Source organism: Melozone crissalis, unplaced genomic scaffold (assembly GCF_028551555.1).
Source record: "Melozone crissalis strain CALT ecotype California unplaced genomic scaffold, PUWL_Pcris_2 ptg000023l_1, whole genome shotgun sequence".
NCBI classification, from domain to species: Eukaryota; Metazoa; Chordata; class Aves; order Passeriformes; family Passerellidae; genus Melozone; species Melozone crissalis.
Genome location: NW_026535801.1, coordinates 14,949,524 through 14,968,655, shown reverse-complemented (window position 1 = coordinate 14,968,655; position 19,132 = coordinate 14,949,524). Strand labels below are relative to the sequence as shown.

General features: G+C 39.3%; 1 protein-coding gene across 2 annotated transcripts in view; it reads left to right on the top strand.

Annotated features, from left to right (window-relative positions):
• The window catches only part of ALS2 (alsin Rho guanine nucleotide exchange factor ALS2), a 36,787-nt gene extending 24,477 nt beyond the window's left edge, over positions 1-12,310 (top strand). Inside the window, exons 21-34 of one of the 2 annotated variants that reach the window (XM_054277683.1) lie at positions 389-553; positions 2,692-2,803; positions 3,095-3,172; positions 3,284-3,417; positions 5,337-5,504; positions 5,767-5,884; positions 6,445-6,602; positions 7,317-7,439; positions 7,914-8,090; positions 8,469-8,514; positions 9,014-9,075; positions 9,689-9,838; positions 10,095-10,191; positions 11,559-12,310. In XM_054277683.1, the coding sequence (XP_054133658.1) occupies positions 389-553; positions 2,692-2,803; positions 3,095-3,172; positions 3,284-3,417; positions 5,337-5,504; positions 5,767-5,884; positions 6,445-6,602; positions 7,317-7,439; positions 7,914-8,090; positions 8,469-8,514; positions 9,014-9,075; positions 9,689-9,838; positions 10,095-10,191; positions 11,559-11,597 (1,627 nt within the window). In that variant the 3' untranslated portion in view covers positions 11,598-12,310. Of the gene's footprint in view, positions 1-388; positions 554-2,691; positions 2,804-3,094; positions 3,173-3,283; positions 3,418-5,315; positions 5,505-5,766; positions 5,885-6,444; positions 6,603-7,316; positions 7,440-7,913; positions 8,091-8,468; positions 8,515-9,013; positions 9,076-9,688; positions 9,839-10,094; positions 10,192-11,558 lie in introns of both variants that reach the window. The other variant, XM_054277682.1, reaches the window with a different exon arrangement.
• Positions 12,311-19,132: the final 6,822 nt, after the last annotated feature.

The following is a 19,132-nucleotide window of genomic DNA, read 5'->3' as shown; positions in this document are numbered from 1 at the left end:
TTATTTTCTGCTTTGCTCACAATGCAATTTGTACAGTGGTCAGTTGTTAATGTCTGCTCTAATGTTGCTGCCACCTGGCAATAAGAGAGGATTCTTTACTCTGAGAGATAAGTATTACCTCCAATGGCCTTGCTTGCTGGGCAGAGAGTGGCTTTAAAACAATAAAGCATCCAAAGACTTGTATTAAAGGATCACTTTTATCCCAAACATACTTTAACTCTAGTTGCTGTTTGGTGTGGTTGTAATGCAGTTCCTAGAAGGAAAAAGAGAGGGCTTATCTGTTTGGGGGAAGCACTCAGCAAAACGAATCAATCAAAAGCTCCCAAAGCAGCCCCCCAGCAGAGCAGCAGATGAAGGACTCTGAGCTGTTCCTGTGTTGCTGTTGCAGCTATGCCACGGGCGAGGTGTATGAAGGGTGCTTCCAGGATAACATGCGGCACGGGCACGGGCTGCTGCGCAGTGGGAAGCTGACCTCTTCTTCTCCCAGTATGTTCATTGGGCAGTGGATAATGGACAAGAAGAGTGGTTATGGAGTTTTTGATGATATCACAAGGTAATGCTTCCACAAATCCTTGAAACTCTGGTATGCAATTGCAAAAAGAGTAGGAAAGGATTTGATTTGTGAGTACCAGGAATACTACATGTCTTTTTCTTTCTTCTTAATTGCTGGGCTTTCTGGGTTGATGGTATAAAGAAATGAGTCTAGTCACTGCTTTTTGGTGCTGCTTCTGGAGTGAGTGGTGGAGGGATTGCACTGGTTTTTTTCTGCCTTGTTTTCTGTCATACTCCTGCCTGAAAACTAGCTGAGTGTAGTGTCTTATTGAGGCGTTGTGTTGTGCACGTGCTGAAAGTGTTAAGAATTCATGCGAGGAGTATTCTTTCATCTCAGGCCTATGAGACTGGGTTGTTCAGTGGCAGATAATGGTGCTCATGAATTTCAACTCATGCTCAGGTTTTCCATTGGCTTATTCTCCCAGTGCAGTGGAGGGAAGATGCTTCCTCTCAGGGCAGATTACTGAAATGATGGTCTCAGAGACAGACTGGCACTAAATACGTGCAGTAAATGAACCCTGAGCACACATCAATATAATCTGTCTTTCTGTCACCAATTTAATGGTTGTTTTTCTGGAAAGAGCTTTTGGTGAATGCCCAAGGAACTGTTGTTGGTTAACTGAATGCCCACTTGAAAAGCCAAGCAGGCAAAAGTCTGGAGTGTAAAGGGGAGATGTTTTTCTGAAACAGAGCTGTTGTAACATCTCTAGGTATTTCCTCATGTTGGTTTTGCACTTGATCTTGCTCAGGGCTGGTGGTTGTTCTTACTCTGTAGTGCCAAGACGTGTCTGCATACTTTCTTCAGTCATTTATCTTCCTGGGACAAATAGATACCAGCTTTTCTTGCAAATCCTCTCACCTCCAGAATTTGTAAATGCAATGTTAATTCATAGTGAAGGAGGAATGTGGCATTTGCTTTTCACTCCAGCACTACTCAAACATGAGTGAGCTGCCCTGATGTAGTTTTGCTTCTGGTCTCAGGGAGGTAATCTGTGTATCTTTGTGTCCTCAGGATTTGTTTTCTGCACTTATTCTGCAGCCCAGACTAAAAAGGAATAGCAACAGACACTATTGCCTGCTGTCATTTTAGCAAAACAGTTATTTGAACAAGTGGGACTTTGAGTTTCCATCCCAGTAACTGAGCATGCACAATCTCTCTCCAAGGACCTTTCACCCAGCAGAGGCCTCTGTAGCTGGCAGGATGAATCATCAGAGAAGCTTCCTGCCACCCTGTGGGGCCAGTCAGCTGGGAAACGCCCCTGGGCTTAGTTTAATGCTTGGACTTACTCTCTTTACTATAAACATAGTGTTTCCTGGGTACATTTCAAGGAAAATGCTTGGTAACAAGCAGAATTGTATCAAATCAATGACTAGTTTCCCTCTAAAAGCAGAAAAAAATGCCTTGAGAAATTAATTTTTAATTAATTGCATGGGGAAAATGTCACATTCTCTTTCAGAACAACTGGAAAAATAGGTTGTTTGGAAATATTTGAGACTTGCACTGAGTTTCAAACAACTCTAGCCTGACATCTATGCACTTATATAAAGAAAAAAAAGTATTTTAAATAGTCTGAAAGAGGCTGATGTTTATTTGTAAGCAGTCTTTAATTGTATAATAAATTTTTTTTATGTTGTGACCTTTGTTAGGCTGTTATATAGAAACTTGGCACAATATGATGTGTTTCTTCACAATATTTGTGCTCTTAACATTTCAAAAACGTCATGTATGACTTTCTAGGTCTCCCTCCTATTCCCCAAGAAGAATAGCTTGGTTTCTTTTGATTTTTTTATTCTCTTCAGTTTGAGCCATCAGACTTTAGGTAAAAGAAATAAAAACTTTGGCAAAACAAGCTGCACAAGTTCTTTGGGGCGTGCAGTGGGCTTAACAGGGCTGCAGCACTGTTTCAGTTCATCAGCTTGCTTGGATATGGCCAATTTGGAATGTGAATTGGGAAAGAAAGTTCATTCTAATTTATTTGTATCAAAAATAGTCTGGTGAACCTCGACTGACAGACCCAAAGCAAGTGCTCTGTGACTCTCTTCTGATGATTTCTGTAATGGTCATTGTGGCTATAAAGCCAAAGAAAGACTAGAGATGTACTGTTTAGGTTCTGTTTTTCCCACTTCATTTTTCTTCAGAGGAGAAAAGTATATGGGAATGTGGCAAGATGATGTTTGCCAAGGCAATGGTGTTGTGGTTACTCAGTTTGGACTGTATTACGAAGGAGCCTTCAGCAGCAACAAAATGATGGTGAGTTGGACACCAGACCCTGGGCTTAGAGACTTCTCTAAGTGTGGCAGCTTTCTGAGGCAGATGAGTGTGTGTTAGGCTGTGGAAACTTTCTGTTTTTCTAGTCTTCTATTGCCCATGCTTTTAGAATTGCCTTTATTGTCCCTGCTCTAACCTAGGACCACTTCAGAAAGAGCTTAGAAATTACTATTTGCTAAGAATTAAAAACAGATTTTCTAAAGTGCATCTTTACATCTGTGGTCTGCCCTTCTGTTATAATTACTGCTTTGTGTTCTTTGATTCTTTTTGTAGGGGACTGGAATTCTGCTTTCTGAGGATGATACAGTCTATGAGGGGGAATTTTCAGATAACTGGACTCTGAGTGGAAAGGTCTGTATTGCAGTTGTCACTTGTAAACTGTTAACCATCTAAGAAAATAAAAAGGTTATAATTTGGCTCCCAATGGATTTTAGTTAAATGTTTTATTATCTTTTTCTCAAGGGAACACTGACCTTGCCAAATGGAGATTATATTGAAGGTCTCTTCAGTGGAGAGTGGGGATCTGGAATAAAAATCACAGGAACCTACTTCAAACCTAGTTTGTATGAGAATGAGAAGGACAAGCCTAAAGCACTGTGAGTGTTGAATAATAAATAATTATTATTTTAAATAATAAATATGGTTCAGTATTACTTAGGAACAGAACAATTGTCTTTTTTCAAAGACCAGTCAAAAATACTTCTTCCAAAGAAACAGTGAAAACATTATGAAAACATTTTTCCTCTTTCTTGCTGCTCAAGAAATAAAGTAAGATAAACATACTGTTACAGTTATTCTTGCTTTAATTACTACTTGAATATGCAAATAATGGCATGAAATTACAGGACAGCTGATGTGCTGCTACTGTGCTGTAGAAGTCAAAATTTTTTTTTTGTTTATATTGGAGCTGACTGATAGAACCTAAGTTCACAGCTGCTGCTGACTTCTGAGCTCCTGAGAAAGACTTAAGTTCCATTAAATTGTTAAGTTAATAACAGACCTCTGCCTTCTGCCAGTTACTTTGTTAGCAAATTAATGAATTGTGTCATTTAATAATGCCAGTGGGGATATATTTGGACAGAGTTGACTAGATCCTCCACCTCTTCCAAACAGTGTGTAAGCAAATAGAAAGTTGCTGATTTGCCGAAAAGCATTTTAATACCGTGGCAAAGATCACTTTGAAAAGTATCCATGAACCCCTCTGTATAGCAGATGCCTTGGGATAATTGGCTTAATTATTTCTGGGGGAAAAAACCAGAACATGTTCAAGTTCAAATTGATATATCTTTGAGTAAAAGAAAGCACAGTAAAGAGTTGATGGTGAGATGTTGGTATGTGGTAGCACCATGTAATGGTTTAGCAATTGCTGTATGGGATTCAGTGTCTTGGAAACGTGCTCTGAAATTTCAGATTAAAATGGGAAACACAGCTCTAATATTTTTACATAGATTACTTGTCAGTTGACTTCCTGAAGCTTTCACTGGTAATTTCTTTTGACAGTGCTGACACCTACAACAGCATGCAAGTTAAGCAGGGCCTCCCTGCTGAACTGAACACTTGCAGCCTTTGCAGCTGTCTGCTTTTTACCCCAGTAGGGAGTCTATGAATAAATGTATATACATATTTTTGAGGATTGCTTGTGAAATGAGGGTTTCATCTATCCTCTTCGGACTGTCTTCAAGTTGAAAATCTTCTGGTATAATTTCTGAAAAGGCTTAGAGCCTACTTTTTCTGCTTTGTGAAACTGGCAGCATGGGGAAATTACCTGTGTTGCTAGTTCTCATCTCAAATATGCTGGAAGAAATTTTAATGAGAGGTTTGACAATTTCTGACACTTCATTTAATTCAAGATAGACCTGTTAACCCTGACAGCACTTACTTGTTTTGAGAAAGCTTTTCAAAGCCGCAAATTCATTATATGTCTGAAATATCTTTATCTATATATGTGCAAAGAGCTCTTGGTTTTCTTCTGGCTACAGATGATCCCTGAGTATTGTCTGGCAGTGAAAGGATGCCTGAGCTGGTTTTGCTCTCTCTCAGCACATCCCTAACATGCCCTGCAGCATTATCTGTAGCTGCTACTTTAGGGTCAGAAGCTGTGTAGCCATCCTTGGTATTTATGTGGGTAGCTGTGCTACTTGTACACTCCAGGACAGAGAGATACTTGGGACTTACTTATGCTGTGTCCTTGCTATACAAATGTGTCCTGAGACTTCTGAATGGATACCAGTGATAAAGATAAGCACCATCCCTTTGTTGTACCATTTCCTGGAAGGCTGCAAGAAAGAGTAAAACTAACAAGGTTCATAGCTGTCCTCTAATGTAGGTATTAGTAGTAGGTTCTAACTTTATTCTTAGTGATAAAACTTGGTTCACAGTAGAGTCTGTTAAGTTTCTCAGCTTTTGGTAAAACAGTGTGAGAGATGAGATTGACATTAGCCATGGGTGGTTTTCAAGCTGAATGTGTTGTTTCATTGCTATTTGATTTTAACAGACCCACTGGTCATTTTATTAGGCGGAAACTTGGGATCCTGGCAGTGTCCCCTGATGAGAAATGGAAGGCGGTATTTGAAGAATGCTGGAACCAGCTTGGCTGTGAGAGCCCTGGCCAGGGGGACAGATGGAAGGCTTGGGACAACATTGCGGTGGCTCTGACCACCAACCGACGGCAGCACAAAGACAGGTAGGCTCCTAGAGAATGTGTCACCAAGCAAGAGAGGATGGAGAGGGAAACTGCAATTGCACTCAGCTCTAAACTTGAAACTGGCTGTCAAGTTTTAGTTAAAACAGCAGCAAATCCTAAACAAAATCATAACCTTACTGCTCTGCACTACAAACCCTTTCAGGGACATGCTGGTGTTTATTACTAGTTGAGTTGTTAATGTCAGGGGTTTTTCCCCATTGTGTGTCTCAGCCTGTACAATGTCTGTCTTTTTAAACTGCAGCCCGGAATTACTGAGCCGCTCACATACTCAGACGCTGGAAAGTTTGGAGTTCATTCCACAACACATTGGTGCCTTCACCCTGGAAAAATATGAAAATATAAAAAAATATTTGATAAAGGTATTGTGACTGAAATGCTCACATAATAAGGCATGACAAGCTCACTTTGTAATAGTTTTCCTAATTACTTCCATATTTGCGCTCTTGTAATCCATAGTTCATGTTTGCTCATCCCGTATTATATTGAAGTCCACAACTAAAACTAAAATAATTGAATACCTAATGAATGCTCTCTTAAAGTCACTTTCTGTTCAGTTACTGTTTTCATTCTTTGATGTTGGATCCCAGCAAAGCATCTTGAAATAGTTATTTTTGCATGTTGATTTTAAGAGTATTGAGTTATTTTTGCATGTTGATTTTAAGAGTACTGAGCAAATGACTAGTCCAAGTAGTAGCACAAGTTCTTGTACTGTCTTGACTCCTATAAATTGTGTTTAGCTGACACAGAAATTTTATAATTCAAATGGCAATTTTTTAAATATAGCTCATTGTTTAGATACTTGTAATATTTTCTTGAAAGCCTGTTGTTGGATCTTTCACCCATCTGTCTTGGATTCCATTTTTTTTAACTTGTTTACTATTGACCTATCTGACTGGCCAATTAATATACATTGTCTCAGGCTTGTGATACTCCTCTGCATCCCTTGGGCAAGCTGGTGGAAACGCTGGTGGCTGTCTATAGAATGACCTATGTTGGTGTGGGAGCCAATCGGCGACTGCTGCAGGAGGCTGTAAGGGAGATCAAGTCCTACCTCAAACGCATCTTCCAGCTGGTCAGGTAATGAGACTCATTTCCAAGTCAAACTGCTGCTGAATTCATGAAAGCTGCCCCATGTACTGAAGCTGTCTAGTGTTGTACTGTTCAAAGGTGCTGGCATTGTTACTTTATTTTGGGGGTTGCTTGTATTTTCCTATCTTTTTAAGGAGTCTTGAATATTTTGTCAAAAATGGAAAAACTAAACTAGTGTGTTACATCCTACGTTGTATTTCAAAATGTGGCTGTAAGCAGCTCACCTGGAATATGGATTCACAGTTTAGTGTCTGTGGATATCAGTGCTGTGCAAAGACAGTGTTCAAAGGGTATAGAACACTAGTGAGGATAGGGAATCCCAGTGTATTCCATAAAGTTCTTACCAATATAGCATTAAAGTTCTTACCAATGGATGAACAATCTTCCTATGAAGACCTGGCTTAGCTTCTTGAGAATGTGTCCTGCCAATCTGAAAGCAGAAATACTCTAAATTACTAACAGTTAGAAGCCTTGTCTGGAGGAAAGTGATGTTAATGTAGGAAAGGTGTCCTTGTCAAGGGAGGGGTTGGCATTCCTAAGTTTTCCTCCAGGGAGCTGGTACTCTGTGTGTTACCTGTGCTGTCTCAGCCCACCATATATTATTTTTTGCTGGGTTTTTTTTCTCCTGTCTTACCTTAGTGCTGAGATCTGTGGAAACGTGTTGATGTGACCTCAAATGCGTTTACGTGTTTTGCCTTTTAGGTTCTTGTTTCCTGATCTCCCGGAAGAGGGCAGCACAATTCCATTTCTGACTACAGAGCCAAAAGGAAGGCGATCGTTTTGCAGTGGGAAATCTGATTCCAGATCAGAATCTCCTGAGCCAGGGTACATAAAGGAAAAACAAAGCATTTGTTGCATTTTTTTTTCTTCTTTGGGGGAAGAAAGATAAACAATATTCAACTGATAGATCTAAGCAGTGGTTTTTCTTCCCCTTGGGTTGTGATGACAAATTCTGATAAGCAAAGTTCCATGTTATGGTTGTAATAAGCATTTCATGCTTGTCCGTGCAGTGGTTCTTTACTTAAAACAAAACTTGCTTTTGTCTGTTATGGGTAAGCAAGTTAAAGCTTGAGCCTGGGCTTCAGAAAAGCGTTTTGGATAAGAGCACTGGAGGTAATTTATAATCTTATCAGAGTTGCTATTTGATGGATTTGTACTGATTTCTTTACTCTTATCCCTCATAGAATGGGCTCATGATACATGAAAGATTTGTTCCAATGATTTTCATTCCGTTTTTATAGATAACTAGGTTTTTTATGTCTTCCTTTGCAAACCACCCCTTCTGGTTTTTTGTTGCAGCTACGTGGTAACCAGTTTTGGCTTGCTGCTCCCTGTTTTACTGCCACGCCTCTATCCCCCTCTGTTTATGCTCTATGCCTTGGACAACGAGCGTGAGGAGGACATTTACTGGGAATGCGTCTTGCGCCTAAACAAACAGACTGATCTGGCTCTTCTCAGCTTCCTGGGAGTGCAAGCGTGAGTACAGCAAAACAGAAACTGCAACAGGTTATGGCATGTCATTAAGTAAAGCAACTAAAACAAAGCTCCAGCTTTCTAAAGTATTTTCTCTGATTTAAATGCATCTAGACATGTCTTCAAGCTAATTAGAAGGGTTGAGAGTGAATCAGACCTTCCCTCTTCCAAAACAGGGAAGTGGAAGGGATGGGAACAAGGTAAACATTGATGTTGCTCCAAAATCAGAGACATTTCAAATTACAGTTTCCTGGGTACCTGTGTGAGGTGTAGCTGATCCTGGAGGAAGGGCTGTTGTGTCTCAGAACACGATGACTTCATTCCTGTAATGTGAAAAATACATTAAGATTATGTTTTCTCAGTGAACTATGTTTCTTGCAGGAAGTTTTGGCCAGGAACTGTGTCCATCCTTGGAGAGAGTAGAAAGGTATGTTCATTGGGCTTGTTTACATGTTTTGCCCAGTGGTTCTTTCAAGAAACTGAAATCATCAAAGTGATCAAAGAATTTTTGGCCAGGCTCTTTGCTTAAGATGTGCCATGTTATTATATTTCCCTTAAGTTTGCCTACTATTTAAATACTATAGTAATGACTTAGCAGGGACACTGGACTTGATCTCCAGAGGTCCCCTCCAGCCCCAGCCATTCTGTGATTTCTTACAGTGGCCATCAGGCCAGCTTTGTCACTCACTGACAGACTTGGCAATGAAATCAAGAGACCTTTGCTTGGTCTCCAGTTATGAAAGTGTGACAATGAATGTCTAGTATAGAGATTTTCAAGCTGCTTAATTAAGAGAGTTATATCATATACTTTCTGCTTAGAAAAAATGTATAGTTTACATTCTTAATCATTATCTTGTTGAAAGAGGCTCAACACTGAACAGTGGGGGTACTGAACCTGCCTGATAAATCTTACCATAATTACACAGGTATCATCAAACACAAAAGATGCCTGCTTTGCCTCTGCTGTTGAATGTTTACAGCAAATCAGGTAATTCTTTGTAATTTGTCTTTCAGTGTTTCACTGTCCCTGCCACAGTAGTATCTGGTTTACTTGACTGGGATCCTTTACATGTCACTCTTTCTTGTTCACCTTTGTAAGAGAAGTCACTAAGACATTTTCCAGTTCTGAGTAAAGATGCAAATTCTCCTGCTGGGGAATGAAGTGTTGCCTCATGAACACGACTGAAAGGTGTCTGTAGGGCACCATTTAGAATCAAGGGCATAAGGATGTCCATCAAATGCACATGTGCATTTCCAAACAGCTGTGGTCAAGTCACCTGAGCATGGGAGGCTTTTCTGTGTCTGTTGTGCAAGAATTTAAGAAATTAGGAATATTTTAGAAAGGAATTTTTCCCCTTTTACTACTCTATTAAAACACCATAAAAGTGTGACGAGAGTCTCCCTTGCAGTAGTGTGCCTTGCTGTGGTGCTTGTAACCTGGGTACTGTGCAGCCTTGGCAGCCCTGGCTGCTGCAGTGTCGATGTCTGACTGACCTCCATGGGCATGGGGAGGGCCATGGTGGCCAGCAAACCCTTCCTAATTTAGATGCAGATCTCTCACTGCTTACTGTTATCCTGGTTTGCTTTTGCTCTCCAAACAGTACCACATTTACCCCAGCTGACAAGCTGAAGGTGATCCAGCAGACTTTTGAAGAGATCTCCCAGAGTGTACTTGAGACCCTTCAGGAAGATTTTCTGTGGTCCATGGATGACTTATTTCCTGTTTTTCTCTATGTGGTGCTACGAGCCAGGTAGGCACCAAGGGTGGCATCAGTCATAAGTGAGCATAGGCAGGACAAGGACTTCTGTGTTAAACACTCCTGCTGCTTGTTATGGGATTACTTACTGGCTTTTTGTAACTATAAATTCTCCAATTTGACTGTTTGCTTTGGTCTGAAAAAGTCTTGAACAGTCTTTATTGTGAAAAAGCCCTGAATTCAGAATTAAGAAACATTATACTGGCAACTTGTGTTCCCATGTTCACTTTCCCACTCTCACATGTGGCAGGATAAGGAATTTGGGGTCTGAGGTGCACTTAATCGAGGACCTGATGGATCCCTATCTCCAGCATGGGGAGCAAGGCATCATGTTCACTACCTTGAAGGTATGAAAATTATTCAGAGTTACTAAAGACTTTCTTTGGAAATAATCAGCTTTTAGCAATGAAGATCAGCTTAGGACAATTATATGAACATTAGGCTATAACTTCTTTGACTTGAATTGAATTTTTTTACTAGGATAGGCAAGGAAATTTAATGTAAAGTTTTGGCTAACCTCCTAATTGCAGGTACCTCTAAGAAAAATGGTGTAATGTGCAAATGTGGATTGCTCAAAGGTAATATTGGTTACTGTTGGAATGTTCTAAATGCTCACTTGTCATTCCCCTGCAACTTAACAAGCCTTGCTCTCTCTATAAAAACTGAAATGAAGTGCTTCTTTGGAGATTAGCCATTCCATTAAAGTTTAAGTCTAACATTACATCAAAACTTTCCAAGAATGCAATTTTAGGGGGAAAAAACCCCACACTGTCACTCTCCACATTTTATTAAGTATTCTTATCTTTTTAAGTATGGGAAAAGGAAGAGTATGTGTTTGGAAGAATATCCTCTTATACACTAAGACATTCATAATGGAAATACATTGTTTTGGTACCTCAAAACGGTTCATCATGTGGATCTTGGGACAAGTCAGCAGTGTGGAGCCTTTTAGTGGTGTTGTTTTGGAGAGAGGCTGTTAATCTCAAGTTTAAGGAAAAATCTTAAACTGAAGTGTTAGGTTATCATGATTGTATTTTCTGTCTGTGCAAACTCAAAAAAGTTGAGTTCCAGAGGATTTTTTCAAAGACCTATTAGTTTCATAATGTTACAAAAAAGGAAGGTTTGCATTGGTTCAAATTTACTAAGGAACCTACATGGTGGAAGCCAAAGTTGAATCTAATTTGCCATGAGTGCAAATGTTGTCTGAGACATTATATTAAGTTTCTGATCCTGGCTGACCTGACCCAGTGCATATTTGAGCCATCATTAAGTGAATAACTCTCAACAGGCAGTCAGGGTGATGGAAACCTTTGCTTTTCACTCTGAGTGCTTTTGAAATGCTTCATCCCTGCATCCTTGTCCTGTAAAAATATTTTCTGTTTTTGAGTCCTTCTGTCAAAGGGCAAAGAGAGACTTGTAACCAAAAATATGCTTTCATCTAGGCATAGTGGGAGCTGTGAAAGTATGGAGTCCCAAATCATGCTATCTTGCTTGATTAGGTGTTGAATATAATTTGTAACTTAGTCTCCTGTTGCTCATTTTGCTAGCTCATGTATCAGAAGGTTCTCATGTGTTGAGTGCCACTGTAGTGTCACTGCTTGTAGAGAGGCTTGTCCTCCGTTTTCTTGCATAGGAAAAAAAAATCAACCTTTTTGTGTGTGATGCTTTGCTGTGAACTGGCAATTGTGCTAATCTGAACTTTGTTTTAATTCAGGCATGTTACTACCAGATTCAACACGAAAAACTTACCTAGACCATCATTTACAACCTGCCTCTGTGGGATAATTTGCTCAGTGGAACTTCACTAATAACCACTTCTTTCCTGAAATGGCCCTTAGAAATTACTTGGTTATGGTTTTGCTGCTACAGATGAAAATATTCAGTTATTTCTTCTGAACTCTCAGTTCTAAGATTCAACTGAATCAAGACTGCAGCCAGCTTTCTGTGAAGTGGTGAAGTTAAAGACTTGGTTTGTCAAGTACCTACCAAGAAGAAATACTTTCCTGTTCCAACAGAAAGATAATTCACTCCTTTTAAATTAACCGTGCTGCACAAAGGCATGGCATCTACATAGAACACATGTGAGAGTCTGGACCGCATGGCTTCAAAGCAGTGGGTTTGTTTTTATTATTCCTGGTTTGTCAGCAGAAATGTTTAAAGGGAATGAATTGCACCACAGAACCATTTGGTCTTCCTGAATTAAGCTGTATGTTTGTTTATTTAAGAAAATAGAAATATGTCAGTATTTATAATGGGTACCTATAGTGTGTTTGGCGATAACGGTTTTGAGGTATCTGTGTTGAACAGCATTGCTGAATGCAGTATTCATGTGCTGTTGTGAAATAATCACACTGTTATGGACTTCTCTATTTACTAGAATTGTAAATATACAGGCATTTACCGTTCTTTCTGTTTATGAAATAAATAAAAGGCACTGACCACTTCAGATTTTGGCACTGAATGAAATGCTGTGCAGTGTTCAGTTTGCTTACCCTGAGGACAGGCGCTGTCTCTGTCAGCCCTTGTGGGCTGATGAAGAAGGGTGCTCTTACACTGATGTGCTGGGTTGGCCTTGGTTAACACCAGGTGCCCACCAGGTGCCTCTCTCACTCCCCTCCTCAGCAGCAGGTGATATCCAGTCCCTTCCTGGGAAGGAGGGCTTAGCATGCAGAGCTGTTGCCTCAGAAGCGAACTCCTGGCACCAATGCCAAGCTCTTCCCACTGCAGGGAAGCTCCTGGGCAGTTCACCCCGCAGGCTGCCTTGGGGTGGCTGCTCCAGTGGGTTTGGAACTCTGCTGTGGCTCCTGGTTCTGCCTGTGCCGAGCCAGAGCTGCCTCTGAGGCAGAGCTTCAGCGCTTCCATGCTTCCCACTCAGAGCAGGACACACTGGGCTGGCTCTCCTGGCACTAATTACAACATGTTCCCCTGCAGTCCCTTAGCACGATCCTGATCACACCTGCTGGAGCACTTCACCTCGGAGGCTGCAGAGAAGGCATTTCCCTGGGGAAGGGAATCTGTGAGTGTGTGTGTGTTCTGTGGTTTAGGGCTAACTTCATTTAAACCAATGACACTGGTGGGAAACTATAGTATTGTAGGTGCCTGTACTGACTAAAAAAAAACCAAAACAGAGGGGAAATGTAGATTACAGAATGTTATAATAGCTTAAGTTATGTTAAACTCCATAGATAATGCTTGTCATATTTTGAAATAGTGGTCATGGCTTGTAAATGGGCATCTAAATAGAAAGAACCCGTATGCCAAAATACTGTTGTGTTGAACAACAGCTGCAATGTAGCAGTTTTCATACTAAAGTAAAAGTAACTGGTCTTTTCAAAATTATTTCTAGTTTTATCAGAGAAGGGGAAAGGGTAATTCTGGAACAATGATATTTAAAACTACTGTTAAGTTGCAACAGACTATAGTGATGAAAAAATATAGAATGGACTTCATGTTTACAAACAACTTGGTGTTGGCTTAATCTTATTTTTTAAATTATACTGAATAATTCAAGGAGAGATAAGCAATAATATTAATACAAGGGATGCTATAAAAAGCTAACTTGAGAAGCGGGGAAGACACAACTAGAGGTGAAGACCATAATGAAGGATAAGGCAAAATTCAAACACTTCATCTTGCACTAGATGCAGCCTTTCCATGAAATCATCTCTTGTAACTCCATGTAAAAAAAAATTAACTTAAACCTGTAGGAACAGAACTGCCCTTTAAAATGGGGCTATGCTGAACAGCTGAGTAAAGCAATGGCAATTTTCATCTGCAGAAGATCTGAGTTCAGGATTTATTTTGCTTTTTGTGGGAGTCGTAACCATGAAAAACAGATTTGGGATTGGTTTTTTCCCCTGTAACTGCTTTGAATTAGCTTTTTTTGTATTTGGATATTTCAGAAGAAAGGATTTTAATATTACATTTTGTTTCATATGAAGTCCCAAATTGATTTTGTGCCTTAAACCAAAAATATAAATACAAATGGGAAAGTCTTCTGTATTATTTCTCCTTTTCAAGAACAAGGTGTAGCTATGAATATGTAGTAACTTTAATGGTGTAACTTCATTGGCTATGAATGGTGCAAAGCTGAGAACTACAAACCCCAAAGGATACATCTGCCTTTACATATATAAACACAGAGAGAGGTATGTGTATATACACTCAATCTCCTAGAAAAACTAGTGGTATCACATATGAATTGAGCTTGGCTGAATTAGGGAAGCAGACAGTCTGGGCTGGATTATTTTTGGTCCTTCTGATATATAGCTCAGTTATTAGCTGAAGAGAATCCCTGGATTAAATGTGCTTCTGACACAGATTCCACTTCGCAGCCGATCGGGGCTGGGATGCGTTAGGAAATCAGTGCAGAGCAGCTTTGATTTGTGCATTGCTGTAACTAACAAAGAAATGAGTTAACCTGCAGGACCTTTCCAGCTGGATTGCTTCAGGGTAATTACTTTTTTCTCTTTTTTTTCCTCTTTAATGGAAAGCCGAGTATTTCCTGTGCTGCGGCAGAAATCCTGTAACCAGCCACAGAAGATCAACACTGGTGTTGCAGATTCTCACTGCAATCACAGGCACAGTAGCTGCAGACAGACCCCAAGTGATGAGCACCCTATTGACTGGGAAAATTGATGAGAATAAGAAGCTATTTAGGTGAGAGACAATGTAAAGTAATTTTTTATGCTAGAAAAGGGTTAAGAGGATTTGTTCTCTTCTCTCTGGTAATGAGTAGTTCTAAGGTTAGGTTTCTGCGGATTAGAAAGGAGAGGATGTCCATAGATTAGCTGGGGCAGTGAGGTTACTTGCTGTACTGACATCCAACAAATACTCTTTCCCTCTGGAAATTCTACATGAGCTGAACATGGCGTATTCTGTGGGGTTTGCAGGTAAGAAAATTTGCACTGTACTGAAACCATTGTTCTGCAAGGATGCATTTTCCCCATGTAAATGTGAAATTGGTTTCCTCTCATAGCTATAGCAAAGCTATTTAAACTTCTGATACCTGTTTCATTCTTGTTAGCTAAATATTAGAGGAGTGTATGAATGCGGAGTAGAAGCTTGAAAGGGAATTTTTTCCTCAGTCCTAATCTTCACAAAACTATTCTTGTTTTAGAAATAGGTTAGGAAACTACCTGTTCTGGTATGTTGAGAGATAATGTAGAAAAATGTGTGCCTGATGCGAGACTGTAAAACAAATCCTTTTTTGAACAACCTAGGTGTGTACTTCTAAGTTGATTTAATATCAATACAGTGATTGGTTGTTTCTTTAGGGGGGCTTTTGGTAGTTTGATTTCTTTTCTATAAGCCCAAGCTGTTGGCAGTAAACATCTGGAAGTAAAGCTGGCTGCCCCTCATGACTGCATCCAAGTGTTGTCTGAGTGCTGCTCTTTTGGGCAGCGATGTTTTGGCAGCTCTTAGCCCATGTAAACAAGGCACTCTCCCCAGCACTGCAGCTCTAAGGTTGTTGGAGGGAGGCAGAATGAACCACCACTGAATAGATCTGAGTACAGAGAGTAACAGCACAAATTACCTCACATATCCAGGTGTGATTGTGTGAAATCTCACTGAATGCCAGGTGTGAACATAACATTTTTTCAGTTTTTTTTTAAACTCTGCTGCCTTTGACTTCGATTAAGAGGTGCTTGGGTATGAGATAAGGATAAATGGTTTCAAAGGCTTAAGTTGTGTCAATTTATTCCATTAATATTTAGGGTTGCTGCTTTAGCTAAAACACTTTAGTGTGTCAAAAAGTATACGAAGAGCAGGATTGTTCTTTACACTGACTAGAAAAGAAGCAGTCAGACTTCAGTAATGACACTGGCCTAATTAAGCTTATTTAATGCAGAACAAAAAAGTCCCGAACAGGGTATGTGGTTTGAGTTGTTGAATCTTTCCCACCATTTTTTTGCCTAATCAGTTTGCTGATTTAGAGTGGCAACAAAAGCTTTCACAGAGTGTTTCCTTCCCTCAAGCTAATCTGCAGTCTTCAATATGCCAAATCATTAATTTTGGCAAAATTAAAGATAGGAGTAGTTTTTCTCGTAAAAGGCTGAAGTCTAACATATTAATTAAAGCAGTGTGTAAGAGCAGGGGTGTGATGTTCTGGATGTCAGGTTCTCTGGTGTTGTCCCCTTCAGAGGCTTGACAAGATGCAAAATTGTCCACTTAAAGACAATTCTGAAACTTTATTAAAACAAGGCTTAGGTTCCCTTGCAGCTCTAGCCTTCTTGTCAGTCTGACAATTAGGGTCAAGGAATTTTCTACTCTGCTGCTGAAGGAGTAGCTCAGGTTTGGGATAACTGATGTCTGCAGACTTGAGGTGACTGACACATTTTGACTCAAATTCTGGCACAATCAGTGCCACACTGGATATCAGTGTGGATATCCAGTTCTTTCTCTGACAACAGACAAAGAGAAATGTCTTCTATTAATGAGCATCCGTAGTTGCATGCAATACATGTGAATGGGAAGGCCCTTACACTGCCTGGGAGATTAGTCAGGTAAGCCTTTTAGCAAGAATTTCCATCTAATTTATTTAGATCCCTGGATGAGGAGACCCTGAGCTCTGGCCTTGGAGTCTGTGTAGATATAAGTCTCAGGAAATAAAGGCACAGTAGTAATTCTATGTTTATTTGAGCTCTGACCTTTGCCCTTAGGCAAGCAATCCAGTAGGTCTCTTTCTAAAGAAGTAACTCTTCCTCTCTTCTGGTAGTGACTTTTTCAGCATCTGTTGCTTCTGACAGCTTCTGAAACCAGGCTTCCCACTTGGAAACTGCTTTCCTTTTGTTGTGTGCAAATACAAAACAGCTACTAATTTATGACTGAAGTGAGCTGTGGTGGTCAGAACTTGACAGATTTTGATTTTCAAATACCACTTCTGTTAGTGTGAGTGTAAACTCTGTGGTTTAAGATGACAGCAATGGATGGAAAGGTTTATTCCTAGAACTCTGATAGCTGTAGCTGAGGGTTTCACTCAACAAGGCAAGCAAAACCTGCAGTAGCTTTCCCAGATTTTTGGGAAATCTGAGGTTCACCTTCAAGATAAACTGTGTACAAAATTTCTAAACACACTCAAGTTGCTCCCACATCTGTTCTCTGTGGAAGCTGTACTGATACCAGAAGCTGCAATGCTCTGGGGAAAAATTAATCCCTTTAAAATATTCAAGGGGCAATGATATTGCTTGTGTTTAAGCAGAATCCGAAATATTTTAGCATCTCCAGAAATGCTTTTTGTTTCAAAGTGCTTTGTCTCCATTAAGAAACAGGTTTTCATGACTAGATTTATATGTCTTGCTTTGTTAAATCCATCATTAGGCAGATCAACTAAGCTTAAAAATGGGGAAGGCAAATTTTTAAGGGGAAGAACTGAGATTATTGAAAATATTAAATAATTGCAGCTCAAGCTCCAGTTGTACTGGGGGAGGATCAAACTATAATTTTGTGAATCTTTGAAAGAAAAAAATGTAATTGTAAAAGCAGTCTTCAGGTTATAGTTTCAATAAGATGTACCATTGAATATCCTGTAGAAGTAACTTGAAATTAATTGCCCAGACTCAGTAATAAAATGCTTGAGTCATAATCTCATAATTTATGATTTTTTCTCCCTTAATTTCCACTGCCTTTTGAAAGCAGTTTTATGATTTAACAGGAGAGAGAGGAAGTGTGTTCTAAAAATAAGTATTAAATGCAGTAAAAGTGACAGTAATGCCTTCTGCTTTTGTAAGCAGATCAAGATAATACTTTTCCTGCTTGTACCTTTGCTGTTTTCTGTCTACAGAGCAATCTAAAGGAAAATGGCTGCCTTTTTACTTTATTCACCCAGGAGATAACCTACTGTATATTTAGCAGAATTTGGTGTAATGCATTCACTGTGCCTCACTGGGGTTCACTATTGGCTGAGGTGCTCAGATATTTGATGTTAGTTTTTTTGCTTGTAGTCTAAGTTGAGTGGCCAGTTGAAATATTTAATTCTTTAAGAGTAATCTACAATACTGCTAATCATGACAATACCTTTACACTTGTATCAAGTGTGAAGTTAAATCAGCTAGCATGTAATGAAGATTTTGAACTACTTAAGAGCTTTCATACATAGATTCTTGATGCTTTAGGGTATAAATGCAGTGTGTGGTGTTCCCTGGGGAATTTCCATACTACTTTGAGAAGAAGAGTTCAGAGAATTCTCTGAAGCAATCCTGTACTGCGTTGTTTGCCATGAACAGCAGATTGAAGAACTTCTTCCAGTTTTACTTTAAGAAGTTTACTTTACTTTAGCCAACATTATAGGCTAGTGATAGGTTGCCACAGAATTTTAAGGGAGGGGAGGAATTTGAAAGAAAATTTTAGAAGGTGCATATTTTATTTGTGGAAAGGTCATGCAATATGGATATATATTAATTAGTAAGTGCTGCTTTCTTGCATTGCTTAAAAATGCTGATTTTAAAATCTAAAGAAAAAAAAAAGTAGTACACGCTGCTTTTTGTAATTAAAGAAATCAGCAACACATTTTTAGTTTAGCAAATAATTTCTTTGATTCCATCTCTAAAAGTCACAACCTATTATAAATTGCCTGAGAGATTATGATACCAGCAAGGTAAGAAATAGGATTTTCTATCTGGGCTTTTGAGTTTTTAATTCATTGTGAGGAAATAAGAGAAAAATAATGAAATCTCTGTGGAAGAAATCCTTCAAAGACCTTAAAATCTAATAGTGATAGAGACAGGGATCCCTTTCTTCAAAATCATGTCTTTGCTCAATGAAAATTCAGTAGAAACTCCAGTCTTTCAATTTTAATATTGTGTCAATATTAAGAGGAATTAAATGTAATGTATTCTTGAATATGATTATTTTCCAAGCTATATGGGTATAAAACAAGATATAAGTCTTTAGAAAAAATTACTATTTCTCATGGTGGTACACTTTAGAGGCTGGAGAGCTAGAAGATGGACCAAACAGCTTTCTGGTTTTGATGACATGATGAAGCAAGCAAATGACAATTCTATAAAAATATTAACATGCCATACTGCAGTTGAGGTTTGTCTGTCTGCATCTTGGGTGCTACTGGATGGCTGAATTTACAGGAGGGACTCATATATTTATTTTTTATACCTGTGGTGCACTTTAAATACAAATTATTGCCCACCCCTTCCTTTGTTTTGAGTTCTGCTTTCTTATTAGTGTAAAATACCTCACAGTATTCTGATATGAGGGTGCTCTTTTCTCTAGTTCATCATCTCTCTTTGTGAAACCAACGTGGTGTGAATGCAGTATTCAAAGTGAGTGGAA